General features: G+C 35.4%; 1 protein-coding gene across 1 annotated transcript in view; it reads left to right on the top strand.

The window, feature by feature from the left end:
* RTTN (rotatin) overlaps positions 1-23,170 on the top strand; it is a 92,284-nt gene that overhangs the window by 21,645 nt on the left and 47,469 nt on the right. Inside the window, exons 13-27 of the mRNA XM_009333498.1 lie at positions 198-310; positions 1,470-1,596; positions 3,486-3,611; positions 5,708-5,824; positions 7,685-7,824; positions 8,068-8,239; positions 9,304-9,403; positions 11,730-11,818; positions 14,554-14,671; positions 14,951-15,059; positions 15,868-15,918; positions 16,206-16,394; positions 17,490-17,729; positions 20,734-20,878; positions 22,628-22,782. Coding sequence (XP_009331773.1) covers positions 198-310; positions 1,470-1,596; positions 3,486-3,611; positions 5,708-5,824; positions 7,685-7,824; positions 8,068-8,239; positions 9,304-9,403; positions 11,730-11,818; positions 14,554-14,671; positions 14,951-15,059; positions 15,868-15,918; positions 16,206-16,394; positions 17,490-17,729; positions 20,734-20,878; positions 22,628-22,782 — 1,991 coding nt within the window. The remainder of the gene's footprint in view (positions 1-197; positions 311-1,469; positions 1,597-3,485; positions 3,612-5,707; positions 5,825-7,684; positions 7,825-8,067; positions 8,240-9,303; positions 9,404-11,729; positions 11,819-14,553; positions 14,672-14,950; positions 15,060-15,867; positions 15,919-16,205; positions 16,395-17,489; positions 17,730-20,733; positions 20,879-22,627; positions 22,783-23,170) is intronic.

The raw sequence follows: 23,170 nt of genomic DNA, 5'->3' as shown, positions 1-23,170 counted from the left end.
TTTCTAAAATTTATTTGTTTGAAATTTATTGAATTTGTTAATCAGGTTAATTATAAACTTCTCTGTGAAAGGCTGAAACAAAGCCTAGTTAGTAGATATATTAAATGATGACAAATTCTGCAAGATTATACCATAACATTGTATACTTTTAGTATTACCAATTCTGATAGTTTCTTTCTCTTCATTTTACTTCTCAGGGGGACAAGAATCTTTCTGAATTAGTAGAATTGGCAGATCAGGCCTTGAGTAGTCTGCCCTACCATCAACACTTTCCCTTGCTTCAGGAATGCATTCACATATGCTCAGATATGTAAGTACATTACTATTTAAAACTCTTACTTGAGAAAATATAATGTTTTTTATGGGTAAACTTTCTCAATTAGAAGCTCAACCTATTTATTCCCTGTATTTGAACAATTGTTTTCTTCTAGCCATTGAAAGGTCTCTTCTAAATAATTTGTGTCATTTCTTGAAAATTGAATCTCAGGTGCTAAAAAACTAATGTTTTATTCTTTTCTATGTAAAGCTTTTATGATTTTGTATATAAAGTTACTATGTGATTTACAAAGAAACAGTCTTAAAACACTTTGACCTGTCTTTCAAACTTTTTTTAAATTCCTTTGTTCCAAGTGTATTTGTGTAACTTATTTTTATTTTACTTTCAGAAATCCTAAAGGACTTACTTTATTGTAGATGCTGTATATTACAATATGGCATCTCATTTATTAAACAGCATGTTTTTATTGCTTTTTAGATTTTCCATGTCTCTAGAGAATTTAAGTTATCCTGTGGTGCCTGGAAAAGTTCTGTATTGAACACTTAATTAGAAATACAAAATCTTAAATTTATACTGAGTCAGAATTTGACGTTAGGGATTTTTTCAAAGGAAACTACATTTAAGAGCTCTCTAATAAGCATTTTTTAATTATGAAACATCAAAACACTTCTCAGTGTTCTAATGCTTTTAGAATTAATTATTGTTCGATTACTGTTTCAGGCAACAGGAGATTCACTTCAATTTTTTAACTAACATCAGTTCACTTTGTGATAGTGAGATGGACTTTTACCTCTACAAGGAAAAAATACTGAAAGCATAAATTTCTTTTTATAATCATATACCATGATCTAAGGAGCCTATTGAAGCTCAATAGAATTTTATTTTTTCAGATGAACATAAATGTTTTTCAGGCTTCTAATTTTGATGAGAGAATTTTGAAAAATTGTGGTCTTTTATTACCTACATGTATAAAGAAAATAAATAAATGTACAAACGTGAAGATTGAGGCTATGATTTTGGCAAATACATTGTGATCTCTGAACTTTTGTCTGTCAAGTCATTTTTCAGGATGTTTATCTTGTCAGGAAGTATTTTTCAGGGATTATCCTGAAATGTAACAGGAAAATTTTTGTAGGCATCTTTGGGTACTGTAAAATAAATAATAGTTAAATTAATTATTTTTCATTTTTAGTTGGAAGTCTGCTGAGGCTGGCTCATTGCTCCAGGCTGAGGGTCAGAAGGTGCTTCTCCGTCTATTGTCTCATCCTTTGCTGAATATAAAAACTGAAGCCTATCACTGCTGTTTGGAAGTAGTTAAGGTTAGAACTAATACTTACTTAATGATCTTGGTCTTGCGCTAAATAATGCGTATTATATGATTTCCTCATTAAAAGCATTTTTAATGCAAATTCTGTTTACCGTGTTATATGCTGTGAAATCTGTATAGGCCTGGGCTTGCTGTTATATTTTTGGTATTAAATCTACTTGGTTAGGTTATACTTCAGGTACTGCACGTCAGAATGACAGGATCTCTATAGGGGGAAAAACAGTGACTGACCATTTTATTTTTTAAAAGGATTCTTAATAATGCTGGTCACTTTGGGTTTTTGCTGCTGTTATACAGAAATATTTCTATTTAATTTTGCTTTTGAAAAGAATTCAGGTGTTCAGTTTTGCTTGTCTGCTGAAATGAGGTTCATAGGATCACAGACTCATTCAGGTTGGGACCTTTAAAGATCATCTAGTCCAACCTCCCCTTTCACTAGACCAGGTTGCTCAGAGCCCCGTCCAACCTGACCTTCAAGGTTTCCATGGATGGGGCATCCACCACCTCTCTGGGCAACCTGTGCCAGTGTTTCACCACCCTCAGCGTAAAAAATTTCTTCCTTATATCTAGTCTATACCTACTCCCCTTTAGTTTAAAGCCATCCCCCCCTTGTCGTGTCGCAACAGGCCCTGCTAAAAAGTTTGCCTCCATCTTTTTTATAAGCGCCCTTTAAGTACTGATAGGCTGCAATGAGGTGTCCCCGAAGCCTTCTCTTCTCTAGGCTGAACAACCCCAACTCCCTCAGCCTTTCTTCATAGGAGTCATCTTCCATCCTCCTGATCATTTTTGTGGCCCTCCTCTGGACCCGCTCCAACAGGTCTGTGTCTTTCTTATGCTGAGGGCTCCAGAGGTGGACACAGTACTGCAGGTGGGGTCTCACCAGAGCAGAGTAGAGGGGCAGAATCACCTCCCTCGACCTGCTGGCCACGCTTCTTGTGATGCAGCCCAGGATACGATTGGCTTTCTGGGCTGCGAGTGCACGTTGCTCACGTCCAGCTTTTCATCCACCAGTATCCCCAACTCCTTTTTTACCTAGATTATGCTTTAATTGCTTAGACCTTATAAAAAATGTGAAAGAAAAATAGCTCTTTTGTCCTATGTATAAAATCTTGGGTTGTGTTTAAGAACATGTAAGTCCTTTTATTTACTCATTGTTTTAAAGTCTTAATTTGTTGTTGTTTGGGGGATGGTTGTTTTGGTTTTGATTTTGTTTTATATGGGTATTTTGTCACTACCTAAGTTTTTTATACAGATAGCCCAAGGGATAAAGAGTGTGAACTTCCTAGAAGTATGGCTGTACTCTATGTAAAGAATGGCAATGTCATATTCATCAGGTCATTTTAGGTATTTAGTAATATTGGCTTAGAAAATAAAAGTCACATTTCTATTTTGATATAATACTTTCTTGTAATTCTTATTTTCTAGAATGGACATCAGCTAAACTTATTGTTCTTACAGCACAATTCACTAACGTACAAAGATGCTGGAGCTAGTCTTTCACAAAAAAACCCTCTATCTGCACTGAATGACACTTGTATCTTTTCATGAGATATTTACGTGCCTGTTTCAAGTTTTACTTATTTTGATGTCATACCAAGCAACATATAAAGTTTGTCTAATTTATTTTCACTATTATTTAAAATAAAAACAAAAATATTTTGTATTTCTTAGTCCTGTGTAACAACAGGAATTTTCTATCAGTGATCTATAAAGACGGTGTTTCCTCCAAGGCTGTAATGTTTAGCTTTCAGAACTGTAGTCTTCCAAACTGCACGGAGAAAGCCTTTCACTGGATAATAACTTCAGGTAGTCTATAAACCAAGATGTAGTAGAGGAGACTATCTTGAATTTTAAAACTAACCAACTTTATTTTTACTGAAGGACTGTTTAGGTATTCATAATATTGCGAAGCCTGTGTCTTCAGTCTGCCATGGAGTAAATTTTCTTCTTCATCCAAAAGTTTTATATGAAATCTGTACGTTTGGCCTTCAGGAAGATAAAAATGAGGTACTGTGTTTAGTAGCTATATTTATAAGTTGATGTGCATGCAAAGTCGATGTTGATATTCTCCATGGTGGTCTGAGGCTTACCTGAAGTTTTGACTACATACTATTTCATGTATACAGAAAAGCTATGCAAACAGTGAAGTTGTAGTAAATGGAAAGATTTTTTTTTATGACGAATTCAGAGACAAAATAACATTCTAAGCATAGGAAGCTATTAAATGTAATAAAGACAAATGAAATAAGCTATGTTTTTTAATCTTTTCCTGTGATATATTCAGTCCTAATAAAATGTGCATATGATGAAATAGTATGTATGATGCTTTATGTTTACAGAAAACGTGAAGTCTCAAGTCTTTGTAAAGGTGGTATGATCTCTCAAAGGTGTGCATTGATTGAGGAGCAAAAAGATATTTTAAATCTGCAATGTCTTTGCTATAAAAATGTATTTCATCACTACAAACACATCTGTGTTTAAATTTAATTACCTGAGTATTATAGAAGTGTTTTATAGTATTATAGAATAGGACCAAATTTCCATTGGGTTCATTTATATATATGCATGCTGAACATAATCTACTATTTCCTAGCTTACATATAAAGCTAAGTAGAGAGTTTTGAGAGGGGGCAAAAATTAGTTAGATTATTTATAACTACTTTATAGTTGATCTATAAGGTCCCTACGGTCAGAGGGGAAAGAACATTGACTAACAAATTTTTATTTATTTTTTTTCAGCTTGTCTCCTGAAACGAGATTTTTCTTTAATGCAGTACTGTGCACAATTTCATTCAGAAGCGATTTTTTTAGATGTTAGCATTTTAAAAGGAGAAGTAAAATATCTTTGATAATGTGCTATGTATTTGTATTTATACGTAATTTATCTTTTCCAAGGAAAGCATTTATTTGTTTGACTACTCCCTTGGATGCCTTATTAAAAAGACTGCTAGTTTTCTCTTTTAGTGGTTGGTCAAGCATAACAAATAGACTTCAATTGATATTGAATTTAAGAAGATTGTTGAGACAGAGAATGCATGTTTACAACGTTATCTCATTTTGTTCTCTTTACCTTATAATGCATTCTTATTATTCTTCTAACAAAATATATGATGAAGTTCATATCCAAGCATATTTTTTTTTTACTTCTTGGATATATGTCTGCTACTTAAGTTTTTATAAAGCATCAGTTTAATCTTTCAGGCATGTGACAATGAGAAGAAATTGAGAAGAATCTTGTATTCCAAGGTTGGGCTTAAGATTTGCCATATGATTTTACAAATACAGTCCCTTAAAGATAGGCTAGAGTGATATTATTAAAGGCTGTTCTTGTTGCCTGGGGTGAGAGGATTTTTATCTCTGACGTAAAATGTAGGTTTGTAGCTGCTGAAGGTAGGCATTTTTACACTACATAAGGAAGAGTGAATTCTACAAAGCTGGATTTTTTTTCCCTCTGTTCCCATTGTAGTAGTAAAGTTAGCTTGTATATACTTTAATATTGCATATAGTATACATTACATACTGTACACAGGTTACATTAATACAGTGTAAGTGCTGTATCATATACCTTTTTTCCTTTTTGATAAAGAGCTTCAGATGAATTCACGTACAACTTGAAATATTTGGTAACCTTCTTAGTTTGACTGTTTTCCTCAAGAAAGAAAAATGGCCGTGTAACAGGTTTTAAGTCTCTTTTCTTCCTGTGTCTTCAGAAGCATATCATAAAGACTGGGAATGAAATGCCTCAGAAGCGTATGGTCAGGAAAGAAAAGAAACAGAATTTGTTTCACTTGCAGGATAGAGGGACCAATAGGTGTATAAGTTGAAGTAATGATTTATTTCAGAAAAAACAAACCAGAGTTCTGAGGGGAAAATGACTGGGTGCTCTTTAGGCAGAACTATTTGTGTGTTTTCTCTGCGAGGCTTTTCTAACAACTTAATGTTTAGTGTGACTGACAATTTAAAAGTAGCATTCTGCAGTGACAATATTTTGTCTGTAGATCCTCTTTGAGGTGTTTTTGTATAACATTTCCAATTACAGCATTGACAAACTGACCTGGACACATTGGTGGTTGCATTAGTTTCTTTTTTTTTTTATTGAGCAGGTGAACTCTACAGCCGAGGCCATTCTGATGCATCTATTGCAGGGACAATTAGTAATGACAGTATTGACTTGGAACAAGTTTATTGAGGCCCTCTATCCTATCATTCCTGTTTTACAGGTACTTCTAAGTGCTTTAATCTGAATTTGATGTATGAAATCATGTAAACAGCAACACTGTCATGTTAAACAACAAACAGAATAGTCACCTAAGTAGCAGGTGGAAAATAGATTAACAGTAATATACCTACAGACTCGTTTTGTCAGATGTCAAATGGAGAAATGTTTTATAGGGGTCCTAATGCCAATCAAAGTTACTACTTTGAATTTGTAGACACATTTTAGCCTGGTATTACTAGAATGTGAAACTTTGAGATGTTGTACTAGAAATCAGCAAGTATTGACGGGGACTTAAATGGTTTGAAGATATGAGTGGATAATCCAAGTATAGATTAAAACATTGCATGCTTTTAAAAATTAGTTAATAATTATTAGAATGTCCCCCATATCTTAAATTTGATAATTGTAACTCCTCTGTGATGGTTATATCGTTTTCTGTTCAAGTATGCGCTCAATAAATAGCAGGAGGTGTAAGCCATATTTTCTGTATATTTTGATTTTTTTTAATTTGTTTGTTTCCAATATTATTAGAAATATCAACAGTTAGTATTATCCTTAGACCTTAGTCTTTGTATCTGTAACAATGTGCAAATTTTCTTTTTGTTATCTTTACTCTTGGCTTGATCTAATGGGAACTTTTGCCTTTCTCAGACTGATTTTCAGCCTAATTGCTCCATCCAAATTCTTAATTATTTTTTCTCTAGTGCTAGAAACTTCTCTTCTATGATCTGCCTATAGTCTTCCAGGTTAGATATTTTGCTGCACCTATCTGATGTCTGTTTCTCCTGACGTTTGTTTTTTTCCTTATTTCTGTCTTTTATTTAACTTAGCTAATACATCCAAGTATACTTTTTGTCTTTTTTTCCCTCCAAAAATATCACTCTTGATAATTATACCTACTTATTCATATCACTGCTATATATTCATTCATTGCCTGCACCTTGGTATTACCATAAGTCGAAAAAAATGCTTATGTAACGTAAGCCCTTACATAAACTGCACAAAAATCAAGGCAAAAATGGAGAGAAATTGCAAAGAAGATGGGCCGTGAAATAGAAGGCTCAGACAGAAAAATATGCAGAGGAAATACACTGAGAATTTGAAAGTGGTGGGAGAAAGGTTACTTCAGAGCTTTCTTGCCCAGTAATGTCGGCTTTTCTGTGCTACCCACATACATATCTGCCATTGACATTCAAGATTAGGTAGGTGGGGGTTTAATATAAGCTGTATGCTAAACATGTGAGAAAGAACTTACCCCGCTCTCACTTTTGTGAGTAGAATTTTCCTCTATGCTATAGCCTGTAGTGGCTACATACAATAGATAGTTGAGCAGAGCATACAGGAAGCCTGTGTTTACTCGATGCATATAAAATGCCTTGTATTTTACTCTACTGTTTAAATGTTTGCAGTATCATTACTTGACGTAACTGATTATGGTTTGTCTTGGTTGTGTGTGAAAATGCTTTGACTAAATACCTGAAAATAGATAGGATTTAATGTTTTGAAGACATTTTCTTGTAGGAACTGAATTTAAAACGGAAACTGACCTTACAGAGCAGCATCATGTTAATAGATTGAAGGGTAAAGCTTCAGGTCAAAGTACCTCTGCGCCATGTAAAAATTTTATTTTGATTTGTGTACAGGATCATTTATTAACTTTTAAAATTGTTTTTACAGAGGAATATTAATCTGCAGAAATTGAATGTTTTCTTAAAAGCTATTGCTTTCTTTTTTTGGGGGTGTTCCTCCTTCCCCACCTTCCCGTAGCCCCTAAAAGGGGAATTACCTTGTCTAATTTGCTAAGTTAGTAAGTGGATTTTTTTAATTTTGGAAATTTTTGTTTGTTGTTTGTTTGTTTTAGGGTTATGCTGACACAAAAGATACGCTAGGTAACTGTATCCTCACTTTGAGTGAAACAACCTCTGACAAAGGAGACGGTATTCTCCCTAGAACTACTAGACTACGTGCCGCTCTGCGTCTTCTCTTCTCAAAAAAGCAGTTGTAAGTAATACCCTGTAGCGCATTTCAGCACGTCATCTAATGTTGATGACAAAAATGTCTATTCTAAAAAAACAATTGATTATTATGCAGTGGGTTGATTTGAACGGTAGATTAATCAATATTGAGTTGAGTAAGTAATTCCCCCCCGACTGTATTAATTTTATAAACAAATTAATTTTTAACTATACCGCTAAAGTTTTCCAGTGTGAGGACTTTATATATTTATTTTGTTTACTCCTATAGGGTTCGTTCTATTGCACTTAAACATCTAACATTCCATCTTTTGAATGAAGAAGGGGCAAACCTGAAACGCCCTCATCTGCATGGTAGTGTGCTTTCCAGCATTTCAAACTTATTTATTATAGAAAGAGCTCTTGAGCTAAAATTGGATGATAAAGCGGAGTCGATATTTAAGGTGAGTAAACTCTGTCTAAATATTGTATCATTGATCAGCTCTTCTACCTGCCCAGTCACTGAAGCTATCACTTTCTGAAGTTTACACTATTTCATGCAAATTGGCGTGCTTCATAAAAAGAAATCTTTCCACGTAAAATTAAACAGCAGTTTTTATGCTACCATATGCAGCAATAAGAAAAGAATTCCTTCTTTCTTCTTTTTTTTTTTTCTCTCTGCAGATAAGTTAACAGCAAGGCTTGAGTACAGAGAGCACAGGCCTGCTCTGTTTACAACAATTTCATTGTGCATGAGTAGAGTCTGATTTTTCTCACCTAGAGCTTTTTTTCCTCAAAATCAATTTTTACTGAAACAGGCACAAATAATTTTTGATATGAAATATTCTAAAACAGATTACAAATTTATGTCTGTGTTTTCTTAATATTGCTGCTTTTGCAAAGTGAAAAACAAATCACAAGTATTTGACCTATGGGAGAACTTATCTTTTTTTTCTTTTTTTGTCATCTCCCTTCCATTCTCCTTCCTTCTTTACTCTCAACACTTTCAGATTAACAACAATATGTTAAACAAATGCTAAGATGCTTCCCCTCTGAAAAAAAGTATTCTGATCACTCATTGTTCACTTGATTTACACTCTTCCCCTACATCCTTCAAAAAGTTAGGACCTGAAATTTGTATGGATATGTAGGATTATTTAAATTTTTCTAGCCCTATTGCCATTAAAAAGTCAGTCCCCTTCACAGACTCAGAAGCATATTCTAGCATTTCTGTGTAGTGTTGAGCTTTCTTTAGTCCTGCATAAATTAGGCATTATTGGTTAGGAATCTGCTTCTGTTGTGCACTAGAATCTATTGTCTTGTTATATTCCGCAGGTATTATTAGAGATTTGTTTTAAAAAGATTATAACCTAACCCTTTCTTATTACATGCATGTGGAATCTAATCGAATACATTCTAATAAGGAATTTAGATCTTTTCATTTTCTACTTTCTGTTAAGAAATTTGGCTGGTTACCTTGTTTTGTAATAGCATACTGGATGTGAATCTAATACAGTTTTACTTTTAGGCGGAAACTGTTGAAAAGCTGTATGACGTCTTGACTTCTGATGCTGTTGACCTAGTTTTACGAAAGTCTGCAGCCGAGCAGCTAGCTATAATTTTAGAAGGTAAAATTCTTCAGAAAATTTGTATTCATGTGCAGATCATTGCGTGAGCTTGCAGTTTTGCTAGGTTTTCTGTATGTTTCTGCTAAGGGTTCTGTTTGTAGTTTTTATGTATATTGTTGGACCAGAATTTTAACACTACCAATTTAAATCTACCAACTCAAATAAAAAATTAGTTATTTGTTGTTGTTTCCCTCAAGAATAAGAAATAATGGTCTTACTATTTAAAAAAAAACAGCTCCCTTGTGTAATAGAGGAGTAAGCTGAATTCTCGAAGTTCTGTAAAAGCTTTTTTTTCTGCTTTTCCTTTTTAATGTTTGTCATGTTGTGGATCTCTCTCGGAACTAATGGTGCTACAAATTTTTTGGTATTGCTAACTCAGATACTCAGTCCTGAGTGAGGGAGGTGATGGCCAATGTAAAATATTGTCCTGGTTTCGGCAAGGATAGAGTTAATTTCCTTCCTAGTAGCTGGTACAGTGCTGTGTTTTGGATTTAGGATGAGAACAAAGTTGATAACACACCGATGTTTTAGTTGTTGCTAGGTAGTGCTTACACTAGTCAAGGACTTTTTAGTTTCCCATGCTCTACTGACTGAGAAGGCTGGAGGTGCACAAGAAGCTGGGAGGGGGCACAGCCAGGACAGCTGACCCCAACTGGCCAAAGGGATATTCCATACCATGTGACGTCATGCTCAGCATATAAAGCTGGGGGAAGAAGAAGGAGGGGGGGAACGTTTGGGGTGATGGCGTTTGTCTTCCCAAGTAACCATTACGCGTGATGGATCCCTGCTTTCCTGGAGGTGGCTGAACACCTGCCTGCCCATGGGAAGTAGTGAATGAATTCCTGGTTTTGCTTTGCTTGTGTGCGTGGCTTTTGCTTTCCCTGTTAAGCTGTCTTTATGTCAACCCACGAGTTTTCTCACTTTTACCCTTCCGATTCTCTCCCCTATCCCACTTGGGGGGTGGGGAGTGAGCAAGCGGCTTTGTGGTGCTTAGTTGCTGGCTGAGGTTAAACCACAGCAAATATATATATATATTTTTGGTGTTGTATTTTAATTAGGAAAGTTAATTCTTAGCATACACAGGCTAGCTAAAGGGATCTTATACTTAGAGAGGAAATTCTTCTATCATCCTGAATTTCTTCCTGCATTTTGAGTTAGCCTAAGTAGTAACTACAGTTAGAATGGATTGAAATGTCATTTGTGTGAATGAGGATTCAGTAAACTCAAGCTAAGCTTCCATGATTATACCCTCTTTCAATATCAAGAGGCAGACTCCCTGTGGCATTTCATCTAATATGTTTGCAAGGAAAGTGTTTTTCTTTTTACTCTTTATAATTTATATCATTTATAATCATAAGTTTGCATCACAGGTGTGTTTTTATAATTGTGTTGCTCACAAGGGGAGAAATTATAAATTCTGGTAAAGAAGATCTGATTGGATTAAGACGCAAGTAAGCAATCTTGCATAGAGCATTATTTGGCTCAGTGCAGGGTCATAACTGTAGAGTTCCAAACCTAGATGTTTGTACTGTACCTACTCAAACTCAAGCATGTTTTCTTCAAGGAACTCAAATCCTAATGATAGACCATTAGTTTTTCACCATGAAAAGGTGAGGTCTTAGATAATATTAAAAGTAACATTTTTCTTATTAGAAATAATGATCACAAAAATGAGGAAATGTCTACTTTGTCTTGCAAAATAAATTTACTTATTGCTGCCAAAGTTTTCAGATGTCAAAAGATAATATGAAATATAGCATAGGATGAAATTGTAAAGGAAAAAGCGCAGCTTTATCAGGACAAATTTCAGATGAAGGATCACTTTATAGATATTTAAAAAACAAACAAAAAACCAACACACCCAGCCAACCCAAATGACATAGCTTTTTTGTTGTTGTTGAATATTCTTAAACCAGATGCTCTGAATGATGAGTTCAGTGGAAAATACACTAATGGTGATTGAGTTTTTGTAAAAACCAATTTTAGTTCCATATTAAACTGTTGAAGACTTCTTAAATACTACAAGTGAAATCCTCATTTGGCTGAAATTGAGTTGCACAGGGGATCACTGTAATTGTGGAACATAAAGATCTTATGGGAAGTTATGTAAGGTATTTAAGAGTCTACTGTTCAAGAGGCTACTATAGTCAGATAACAAGACTTCGAAGAGGCTTGCCTTGGTAGAGCTAGAGCTGTACTTGTTCTGTTGATCAGCGATTTTGGAAACTTGTTCTCAACAGCAAGAGTTTGTGATCTTGCAGAAAGAAGTTTAATATCAAACTGGTGCAGAACCAGTGATTCTTACTGTCTTTTGTTTTTCCTACAGATACCAAAATGCATGGCATTGTGAAAAAGTTAGGTGTGATAGAAAAGATTTTGGCTTACCTTAATGAATGTATACATGTGGATGGCAAGGTAAAACTATTGTTACAAGTTCTTCTGCAAGTATTACACAGCATGACAGTAGTAGAATTTGCCTCTTTCTGCACTTACAACGCTAATCTTTGTGCATTAATTCTGCACAGAACACGTTTAGTAACAATTGTAATTGCAATATGTATTTTGTTTATTATTTTTGATAATGCTAAGATTCTCTTAATGAAAGAAGATTGGTTTGCCTACCTATGAGAATAGTTAGCCAGAGAACTCTGTGTGGTGTGGTTCAGAAATATACCAGAACTTCCCTGAAGCTTTCTCAGTAGAGACCAAAAAAAAAAAAAAAATTAATGACCTTAAAAAAAAAAAAAGGAAGAAAAAAGTGTTAAATTGTATATCATAGTCTCTAAATTTAAGCCCTGAAGCAAATTATAATTAAAAATTATGAGATGCTATCGTAAATGGGAATCTATGTGTCAGATTGAATTTCAGGTATAAGCAATTTTCTGACTAATAGAAAATCACCTCACCAAGGAGAGTCTCAGGAGATAAGATCGCATTTAGAGTTGAGTGTATATTTGTTGTAGATGACCAAGCTTTCCATTTTTGTAATATGTCTAATCTGATGCTTGAATTCTTCTGAAATGCATTATTTGAAAACATCTTACGCAAGCTTATTTAGGCTATAAGTTGCTCAGCTTCACTTCACTTTTTGCATATTTCTTAGTTTGCTTGCATAGTATTGTTACAGCAGTCCAACATTCCAAACTTTGAGTTATTTTAAGAAACCATGAGAATTTTTATATACTAATGACTTCTCTCCCAAAAGTGTACAAGAGTAAAGAACTGCTTGATACTTAGTGGAATTCCTCTTATTTGTCAAATTAATGAAAATGGCATTCTTCTTCGGTAATGGTAACATTTTTTTCCAGATTATCAGTATCTAAGATTATTTTATCCCTGGAGCATTAAGGAATGTCTAGTCCAGTTTATGATAGCTTGAATATGAGTAATTACGTAAACCACTGCAACCCAGTTGGAGAAATTGAAATACTGAGTTCTTCAGGTTTTTTTACTGTGTGGGGTTTTTTTTAATGTCAGTTTTTTATTATCTTACCTTTTTTAGAGATATAGAGTAATGCAACTTGTTTTGTTTCATTTTGGATAGTGACTAGGTATTAGCATAATTACTTAATAATACAGAAATACAAGCATGGGAAATATATTGCCTTAAGCAGATCCTTCATAGCCAGGTAAGAGTCTAGGATAAATTTTAAAATAATGTTTTTAGCCCTTTATAAACTTTAATTTAATCCAGGAAGGGCAGAGGCAACAACTCTCTAGGGGCTGTGGCACCTTTCTTTTGCATATATGGCTTGTGGAATGTAGGATCTTTATACTAAACAGGATGTTCAGACTTTACATGATGAAAGTTGCAGAGTATTTTGGAGGAGAAATCTAAAATAGCACGCTGAACAATGAATGGTTTAGATCAAATCAGCAGGAGAGTGTAAGCTGACAGCTGTGTATGAAATTCCACTTCTTCAAGTGCTAGCATTCAGAAATTTGTTTGTTGGCTCTGTGTTGATAGAAGTTTTGGATCCCAAATGCTCGGCTCTGTAAAATAACTGTAAAATATTTCCTCTACCAAATTACTAAGTAGTCTTATTCCTGTCTCTTGAACACAACAAGTAGAGGTCCCATCCTTAGCTCCCTCAAGCTCTGACAGTTCAAACTACTTCCCAAGAAAATAAGCTATTCACCAGAATAGACAATAAATGAAGTAGGAGCACTGCTTACCTCTTGTTTGATATAGCTTAGTCTAAACACAAAGTAATGCTGGTTTCATTAGGACAAGGAAACACCATGTAGGTTTGATTAAATAAGTCATTAGGACACTACCCTGAGGGAATCTAGCCCAGATTCTTTAAATCCCCTCAAATGATTTTTTTTTTTTTATTTCATCCTAAAATAGAAAAGAAAAAAAAACAAAACAAAAAAACAAAACCCAAACAAAAAACCTTGCATGTTTTTAGAAAAGTGGCTACCAAGAAAAGGATAAAGGACGTAGTAGATGGAAAAAGCACCATTTAAATAAGGCTTTATAAATAGCTGTGCAAAACACTCTTCCCATACTAAATAAGCAGGGCTTTTGTTTATTCAATGTTAAACTAACCTGTATTTGGTGATACAGTTTACAAAACAAAATTTAAGGGCAGAACCTCAGACAAGCAAAGTGATGGTACTGTGAAAGACATACTGTCTTCTCATTCTTAGGAGCAGTGACTTTGGTCATATTTTTGGCCATTCACTGATACTTTAACTTTTAGCAGGCTGGTTTCCCTTCTTAGGTTTCCTGATCTGAAGGATTGGGACCCAGAAAATGAATACGACACAATAAGCTATTTGCATTTAAAAAAAAAGAATAAGCTTATATGGTTGTAAATATTTGGGTTTTTTTGGAAATCCTTCAGCTCATATATGTGCTTCTTAAAAATACATATTTTGGAAGCAAACGTTATAATTGTGTTATGATGCCAGAGACCAATAAAATGACCATCAGTTACTAATAAAATAAAACCAGAAGTGAATAAATATTTTCTAATGAATACGCAGTTATCATCTGGATGAAATGTGCTTGTCTAAGAAAGTTCTAGGTTTCGCTACTATAAGTGATGGAATGTACTGCTTCATAACATGAGTTTGTATTAAGCATCTCATAATAGATTGTCCTAATTGTTATCTGTAGTTAATTTTTTTCTATGTTCCTGCAGCTTATGGAATCCATAGCGTTACCATGTCTAACACTCTTACGCAAACTTGTATATGCTGATCCAGTTGTTCGTCTGTCCCTAGCACAGCAATCATCCTTACTGCTTTTGCTATTCAGAGGTAAAGATTCTATTTTGACTTTAATACATACGTGGAAAGAAGATGTGTGAAATATGGCTAGATGTTTAACCAAAAGCCTTAAGAAGCCTGGATCACTTCAGAATCTCTAACATTTAAAAGATAAATAATTGTGTGCTAGTGTTACCCGTGTTGTGGCATCTGTTGAAGATGTTGGCAAAATGACTGTGGAAACCAGTTGTTTTTAATTGGTGTCTTTCTCTGTATTATTAAATATCGATGTTTTCCTAACACATTTTTAAATATTTTTATTTTATTCAGTTTCCCTGATATTCCAAAATGATCGTGCTGTTTTAACTGAAACTACAGTATTGCTTTGTCTTCTGTTGTTTGATGAAGTAGCAAGAACAGAAACGTGGTATGAAAAAAAGTTATTTAATGGCATATTCTCTAGTCAAAATTTAAGGTTTTAATGAAAATAAGTTTTTATATATATCCAAACAAATTATACCCCAAACTTTTATATATCCAAAATTGCATATTTGTAGGCCAAACAAATTGTTTCAATATTTGCGTTTCATGCTGTATAGGTCTACTTGGCATATTTGTGCAGCATAAATACCTTGTACCTCAGTGTTAATTTTAAGTTTACTTTAATTTTCAAAGAACCCTGATTGGTCTGTAATCCATCTTTTCCATAAATGGAAACTACACAAATGAAATAGCTAGTTGTAGGCATGGGGTTTTTTTAACTTAATTAGAATTCTTCTATTTACTTTGGCTTTTAAGTGTAGCAGTTGTCCTTAAAAAACAGACCTCAGCTTAATCTATTTTATTATTTGAAATTTGCATATACTTCAGAAAAAAATATGCTTTTAGAATTCGCACACATGAAATATACTGAAAAGAATTATAATGCATATTTTTTCTCTAATAGAAAAAAGGAAACAAGCATGTGCTTTGGTATGTTATCTTTAATTTTTATGTGCAGTACATCTGCAACAAGTATTCTGTATGTGTGTGACCTAGGAACTATCTTAATATTGCATAATCGTGAAGAAACATTGTTTATTAATACAAATTATTCATCAATGGGTTACTAAAGAGCTGGCTGGAAGAAAAAATACAGCTATATCTGAATAATAAAGAAATATTAACTGTAGCAATAGTAGAAAATCAAAGCTTAAAAGAGGGAATAACTATAACTTAATCTCTTGCAGGGTTGATGGCATAACCAGTAATGTTACTAGCCTACCTGCCTTCAGTTTACCTGTTGCTGTTGTTAGAAGGTATGTGTGAGTGGGTTTGGGGTTTTTTTACAGTTAACTTTTGCTTCTTTCCGTTTGCTGTCCTTCCTGAATTATGGAGGTGGGAGAATGAAGAAAAACATTTGATGTTAAATCCAAAGTTGCCTGTGTTTAAAGACGGAGTTTTTTCTCCAAGTCTTTGTTCTCTGAGAAAGAGTTTGAAAAACTTTTCATTCGCAAATTTAAAAGCTTGCTGTAATAGAGCATTTAATTTTAAAAAAAACAAACCAAACAACCACTTTTTAAATTTATTTACTTATTTATTTTAGGTATCATCTCCCAGTCAGAATCACTGCTCATCATGTAGTTAGCCCTAATACTGTTGTGGTGCCATTATCTTCTGAGTGTTTGACTATGAAACCTGTGTCAGATATGCTTAAGATGGCTTGGAATCTGTCATGGTACCATGGGATTGAAAACCTATTGCAACCAATAAATTACGAGAAGGAAACAGAAACGTAAGCCATTTTATTTTGATCTTAAATCCCAATATATATCAGTTAAATTAGTGTTCCATCAAGTTTAAATAGGTTTTCAACTTCAAACAGCAGTTCAAGTTGTTACTGGTTTGAGAATGCTGCCTTTTTAAACGTAAAGGATCACATCCCAAGAGGCTGTAGATATGTTGTCACAGCTAATGTTTTACCTAAATTGCATTTATACATGAAATCTAGAGCTTGACCCAACTTTTATTGATGGTCAGACTCATTTCAAACAATTTTACATGGGCTCTGTGGCTGTTCTTTCTTTGTAGTCGTTGTGGTTTTTTAGGGAGCTGCCTCTTTCCCCCTTTATAGTTGCATGGCTTACTTTTTCTCTTCTCTTTCTTTCCTTGGCAATTTCAATTTCAAATAATTAATCTTTTTAATGGTAACACTAAGAATTATGATAGATAATGAAGACAATTCCCTTTACATCCTTTGATTAGCTCTTGATTAAGCATCATTTCTCTCTTTGAGACTATTTTATTTATAGAACGCAATGTCTTAGAAGATCCTTGATATAATAGGACTGAAATGCTTGTATCTATATATCTGTCCATCTTGACAATTTTTCAGTTTTGGCTTGTGTCCTTTAAGGGGTCCTACAAGTTTTATTAGTAAATAGCGTGGTTCTGAGCCATTGGAAACTTTGCAGTTGTTGATTTGATAAATCATTTTCATTTTAAGTTCCCTCAGGCAAAAAAAAGCAATCTCTTAAAAAGAAAATAGGAAAACAGTATAGTCCAAGTGGCCAATATTTAGAATAGCATGGAGAAAAAGTTTGTTACAAACTATGTGAAGAGCACCTTTCAAGTAACTTTGAGAGGTGCCGTTTTTCCAAAGAACCCAAACAGCTCAGGATTTAAATGTGGTGGGGTGGTTGTTGTTGTTGGTTTTAGGTTTTTTTGGGAGAGGGGGGAGGAAGAGAAAGGATTGGTTAATAAAAATAATTTTTTAAGGCAGTTTATGTTTTGTTTTCTCATTTGAACTGGGAAGTGAAGGAGTCAACACTCACTGAAATAGTTTGTAAAGGTACTGGCTGTTAATGTTTTTTCTCTTATGCCTTTTCAGATTTTTAGACTCGCTAAAACTATCCTCAGAAGACATTCTTATACTCAAAATAACTCACACAAACTATGGACTGCAGGATTGTCTTAATTCAATCATTCAGGCAGTATCCCACAGGGATGTTAGGGCTGCTCTCACTAGGCTTAGTTTTTACGTTCTGAATGACAGACTTGCATTAAAATGCAGTTCTGGGTCTTGTGGAACCACTTTGAAGAGCTTTGTTTGGCAGAAAGCAATAAACAGGTAAGCATATTGACTACAGAAATCCATTAAAGATTATGATGCTTAAATTGTAAATTTCCTAGTTTTCATATTTTCATATTTATGGAATTGATTGTCCATGCACCTCTGATTCTGATATATATATATGTTGTTCCCTCTGTCTGCTGGAGGGACAACACAGCAGAGCAAAAGCAGTCCAGGAGATTCCTGGAGAGCAGCAGTGACAACTTCCTGATCCAGGTGACAGAAGAGCCAACGAGGAGAGGTGCTCTGCTGGACCTCATGCTCACGGGCAAGCAAGGTCTCATTAGGGATGTGAAAGTCTAAGGCAGCTTTGGCTGTAGTGACCATGAGGTAATAGGGTTCAGGATCCTGAGAGGAGGGCAAAAAGTAAGATCACAGTGCTGGACTTCAGGAGAGCAGACTTTGGCCTCTTCAAAGATCTCATTGTTTAGTGTCTGATGGGATCAGGCACTGGAGGGAAGAGAGGCCCAAGAAAGCTGGTTAATATTCGATGATCACTGCCTCCGAGCACAAGAGCGGTCCACGCTACTGAGCAGGAAGTCAGGCAAAAATGCCAGGAGGCCTGCATGGACGAACAAGGAGCTCCTGGCAAAACTCAAACACAGAAAAGAAGGCTACAGAGGGTGGAAATAGGAATAAGTAACTCGGAAAGAATACAGAGACACTGCCCAAGCATGCAGATTTGCAGTTAAGAAAGCCAAAAGCCTGACGAGGGATGTCAAAGGCAACAAGATGGGCTTCTGTAAGTGCATAGGTGACAAAAGGAAAACTAAAGAAAAAGTGAGCTTGCTGCTGAATGGGGCAGGGGTCCCAGTGACATAGGACATAGAAAAGGCTGAAGGTCCTGAATTCCTTCTTCACCTCAGACTTTAATAGCAGGTCTGGCCTTCAGGAATCCCAGGTCCCAGAGAACAGGGGGGAAAGTCTGGAGCAAGGAAAACATATCGTTGATGGAAGAGAATCAGTTTAGGGAATACGTAAGCAAACTGGACGTATATAAGTCCATGGGCCCTGCTGGGATGCACCCATGAGTGTATCCTGGCTGATTTAGTTTCTTGTCCACTTTAATCAATCAAGGTGACTGGGAGAGGTGCCTGAGAATGGGAGGAAAGCAAATGTCACTCCTATCTTCAAGAAGGGCAGGAAGGAGGACCCAGGGAACTACAGGCCAGTCAGCCTCACCTTGATCCCTGGGAAGGTGATAGAGCAGCCAAACCTGGAAACCATTTCCATGCACATGAATGACAAGAAGGTCATTAGGAGTAGTCTGTATGGATTCACTAAGGGGAAGTCGTGCTTGACCATCCTGTTGGTACCCTTCTAAAATGAAGTGACTGGCTTGGTAGATGAGGGTAGAGCAGTGGATATTGTCTACCTTGACTTCAGGAAGGCTTTTTTACACTGTCTCCTGTAAGATCCTTGTAGAGAAGCTGATGAGATATGGGCTGGATGAGTAGACAGTAAGATGGATGGTAAACTGGCTGAACGGCCGGGCCCAGAGCGTGGTGATCAGTGGTATGAAGTCCAGTTGGAAGGCAGTAACTAGCAATGTGCCCCAGGGATCAATATTGGGTCCAATCCTGTTCAACGTCTTCATTAATGATTGGGATGATGGGGCCAGAATGCACCCTCAGTGATTTTGCTTACATTACAAAAATGGGAGGAGTGGCTGATACACCAGAGGGTCGTGCTGCCATCCAGAAGGACCTCAACAGGCTGAAGAAGTGGGCTGACAGGAACTTGAAGCAGTTCAACAAGGGGAAGTGCAAAGTCCTGCACCTGGGGAGTAGCATCCCCATGCACCAGTATATGCTGGGGTTCACCAAGCTGGAAAGCAGCTTTACAGTAAAGGGCCTGGGGATCCTGGTGGACACCAAGCTGAACATGAGCCAGCAATGTGCCTTTGCAGCAAAGGAGGCGAACAGTATCCTGGACTGCACTGGGAGGAGTGTTGCCAGCAGGTCAAAGCAGGTGATCCTTCCCCTTCACTCAGTACTGGTGAGGCCACACCTGGAGTGCTGGGTCTAGTTCTGGGCTCCCCAGTACAAGAGAGACATGGACATACTGGAGAGAGTCCAACGAGGCACCACAAAAATGATGAAAGACTGGAGCATCTTTCCTATGAGGAAAGGCTGAGAGATCTGGGACTGGTAAGTCTGGAGAAAAAAAGACTCAGAGGGGGAGTCTTATCAATGTGTACAAGTACCTGAAGATGGAGCCAGGCTCTTTCAGTGGAGCCCAGTGACAGGACCAGAGGCAATGAGCACACACTGAAACACAGGAGGTTCCCTCTGAACATCAGGAAACACTTTTTTACTGTGAAGGTGAGCAAGCACTGGCACAGGTTGCCCAGAGAAGTTATGGTGTCTCCATCCTTGGAGATACTCAAAAGCTGCCTGGACATAGTCCTGAGCTACCGGCTCCAGGTGTCCCTGTGTGAGCAGGGGGGTTGGACCAGGTGACCTCCAGAGGTCACTTCCAACCTCAATGATTATGCGATTCTGTAATTTATGTACACAAAACCAGCAAAAAATAAGAATGCTGTATTTAAGATAAGGATTATTTAAAATGCATGGTAGGCTTTGCTGCTATTATTAATTGCTAGTATTTAATAGCCGATTACCTTTTTTCTTTCCTGTCTGTGGCCCTGTTAAGATTTTTCTACCTTTTACTGTATGCAATTCCATGTTTACTGTATGTAAATACACCTTTTAATATACATAACAATTTTATAATAGTACACAAGAAATGTATAATAGTATATAATAATATAGTCAATATTTTATGTAAAAGTATTCAAATATATGTAACTTAATTTATATAATAGGTATAATATAATTAATATAATTCCATATTTATTATATGTAAATATATGTAATATACATATTTACTCTATATAATTCCACATTTGCAGGTGACTTCAGTCCTATTAGGCTGAGATCTTAAACTCTCTTTTAATGTGCTACAAGTATGAAAGTAAATATTTTTGTTTGCATTGCAGGTTTCTGCAAGTGCTTCCAGCTTCTGTGGAGGATGAGAAGCTTTTAGTAGATGTCTTAAGATTTTTAAACAAATTGCTTAGAGAGCAGAGATCAAGTTTGGAGTCAGATGATCTGAAGTGGATTCTGAAATCATTGCTTAAAAATGTAAGAATATACCTAAGAAGTTAGCTGTAGACTGTAAGAAATGATATAACTGTGAACTGGTTGGCTGGTTTGCTTCTGGCGAGTTCCTCGAGGAAAATGACTTCTCTCAACAAAAGCAAGAAATAGCAGATCTTGTGGTATTAACATCTGTTACTTTGTGGTCAGTGCTATGGTTTTAGTGTTTGGGGAAGTTAACTTTGAAAAAGAGTAAATTTCCTTCTCTCCTTTATTTGGTACATGAATTGTTTCTCCAAACTCAAATATTGTATTTGCCAGAAGCAAGCAGCATCTACCTGTGTGTATCTTGCTCTGGTAAAGTTAACTATGGTAATATGGTTGTGTAGAGCCATATACCTATAGTTAGCTATGCATAGCTCTATGCAGAGCTCTATATGTACATATAACTATATATACTTGTATGATATGGTTAACTTTGTAACTGTACATACATATGTGTGTGCATACATATACAGCTGTATAAGGTATACTTAGCTACATAACTACATATGTATTATCTGTGTAACTTAAAGAATGAGGTTCCATACAGGTGTGTTGGAACCTTCTGTTTGGCAGAGATATAAATGAACATTATCTGTCTTGCATTAAGAACAAGAATTGAAAGTTAGGACAGAAGTTTTTGCTTTCAGTGTGTCTGTCACTTAAGTTTTGATTTTAAATGGTTATAATATGTCTGAAATATTTTTATAAGCATGAGGGAGGTATTATATGAGCGTACAGTTAAGTTGCTGGAGTTAAAATGCATGTATAATATTGAAATAATGTATTTTTTTTCTCTTCAGTTTTTCTAGAGTCCTGTGCTTTTTATTTGAGAGATCCGTTCTATCCCATACCGTTCATTTAAGATGTGTAAAATTGGAAAGTATAAAAACAAATAGGAAATTAATATCTTAAAGCAGTATAAGACAACTTTTATTATATTTGTCAAAATATAATAATTCAATCTTGCTGTATAAAAACATTAGTGGAATGCCAAGGATGAAAGTGATGGCTGCAGTTTTAGAAGTTTGCAAAGTATTGTTCTTAAAGCAAGGGCATGCTGCCCACATGCAAGATCGTTCATGGTCTTACAAATGATATCATGTTAAGTACAGTCTGCATGCACTTGCATTTTCCCATTTTAAAATACAATCTAAATGCTTAGGGAAGAAAAAAGCTAGTAGACTTCATTTCAATTCCTTATAGAATTCAGGTACTTCAATTTCTATGGCTAACTGGGAATCCTATAAAACTTTGTAAGTATGGCCCATTCAATATATTAATATAAAATCTTTATATCAAATGATTTTAAGTCTTTCAAGCAACTGAGACATACAAGATACATCTTGAACTAATGTTACTACTATGTGTTTTCTGGTTTTTGTGATCTATTTTTTTATTGCAGGTTATTGCTGTATATAACTTTGACTTTTCTTTCATGCTTCAAAACACACTGTATCATGGCTTAATGCCAGGAAATTTTAAAGGCCTAACAGTAGATTCTTTTATGGTGTTTAGTAGATTCAAGAATCAAGTAATTGCTAATTACAGCAATTTTTTAATGTGCTTTTTACAGAAATACTTCTTACTAAAATGGAATAAATATAAAAAATACTTCTTAGATCATGGAATTTGGGATTTATGATGTGTGTGATTTTTCAAGCTCTCAACAGAAAAATGGCTTTAGTGTGGGTATTAAAATAGGATTTAAATGATGCATTATGTAACTGTATTTTTATTCTTTTCTTTTAGAAGCCAAAATCCCTTTTGGGCCTCCTGGTGCGACCAGAATCGCAAGTGCGGGATGAAATAGATGAAATACAGACTGCTGTCAGGCAGCAACTGGATAAAGAACTCATTTGTCTTTTTAACACGTTGTTATTTTGTTCCGTGTCACTGACTGACAGGTACAGTGTAAATGGACCTGCACATGTAACTCTGACTGGGATCATAATACCTACTGCTGCTGTATCTTGGTCAGAATTTGAATATAATTACATCATGACTCAATCATTTTAAACTGCAAAAATGGAATATACTCCTCTTGAAGTGAAGATCAACATTAGATAGGCCTTTTCACAGTAAAATTAGGAAATTAACTAGGAAACTTGGAAGAGTATGTGCTAGTGGTCACTTCTTCAGCAAATGGTAATTAAACTGATTGCAGGGAGAAGATGGGCTATTTCTTTTTCACTGCTGGAAATTTGCACAGGCAAATGATAACTTGGTTGATTTTTGTAGCATTTATTTATAGCAAAGTAAAACAGTGAAATATTTGAAATATCAACAAATGTT

The sequence above is a fragment of the Pygoscelis adeliae genome, unplaced genomic scaffold (genome assembly GCF_000699105.1).
Source record: "Pygoscelis adeliae isolate BGI_AS28 unplaced genomic scaffold, ASM69910v1 Scaffold140, whole genome shotgun sequence".
Classification (NCBI taxonomy): Eukaryota; Metazoa; Chordata; class Aves; order Sphenisciformes; family Spheniscidae; genus Pygoscelis; species Pygoscelis adeliae.
This window is presented reverse-complemented; position numbering and strand designations above follow the sequence as displayed.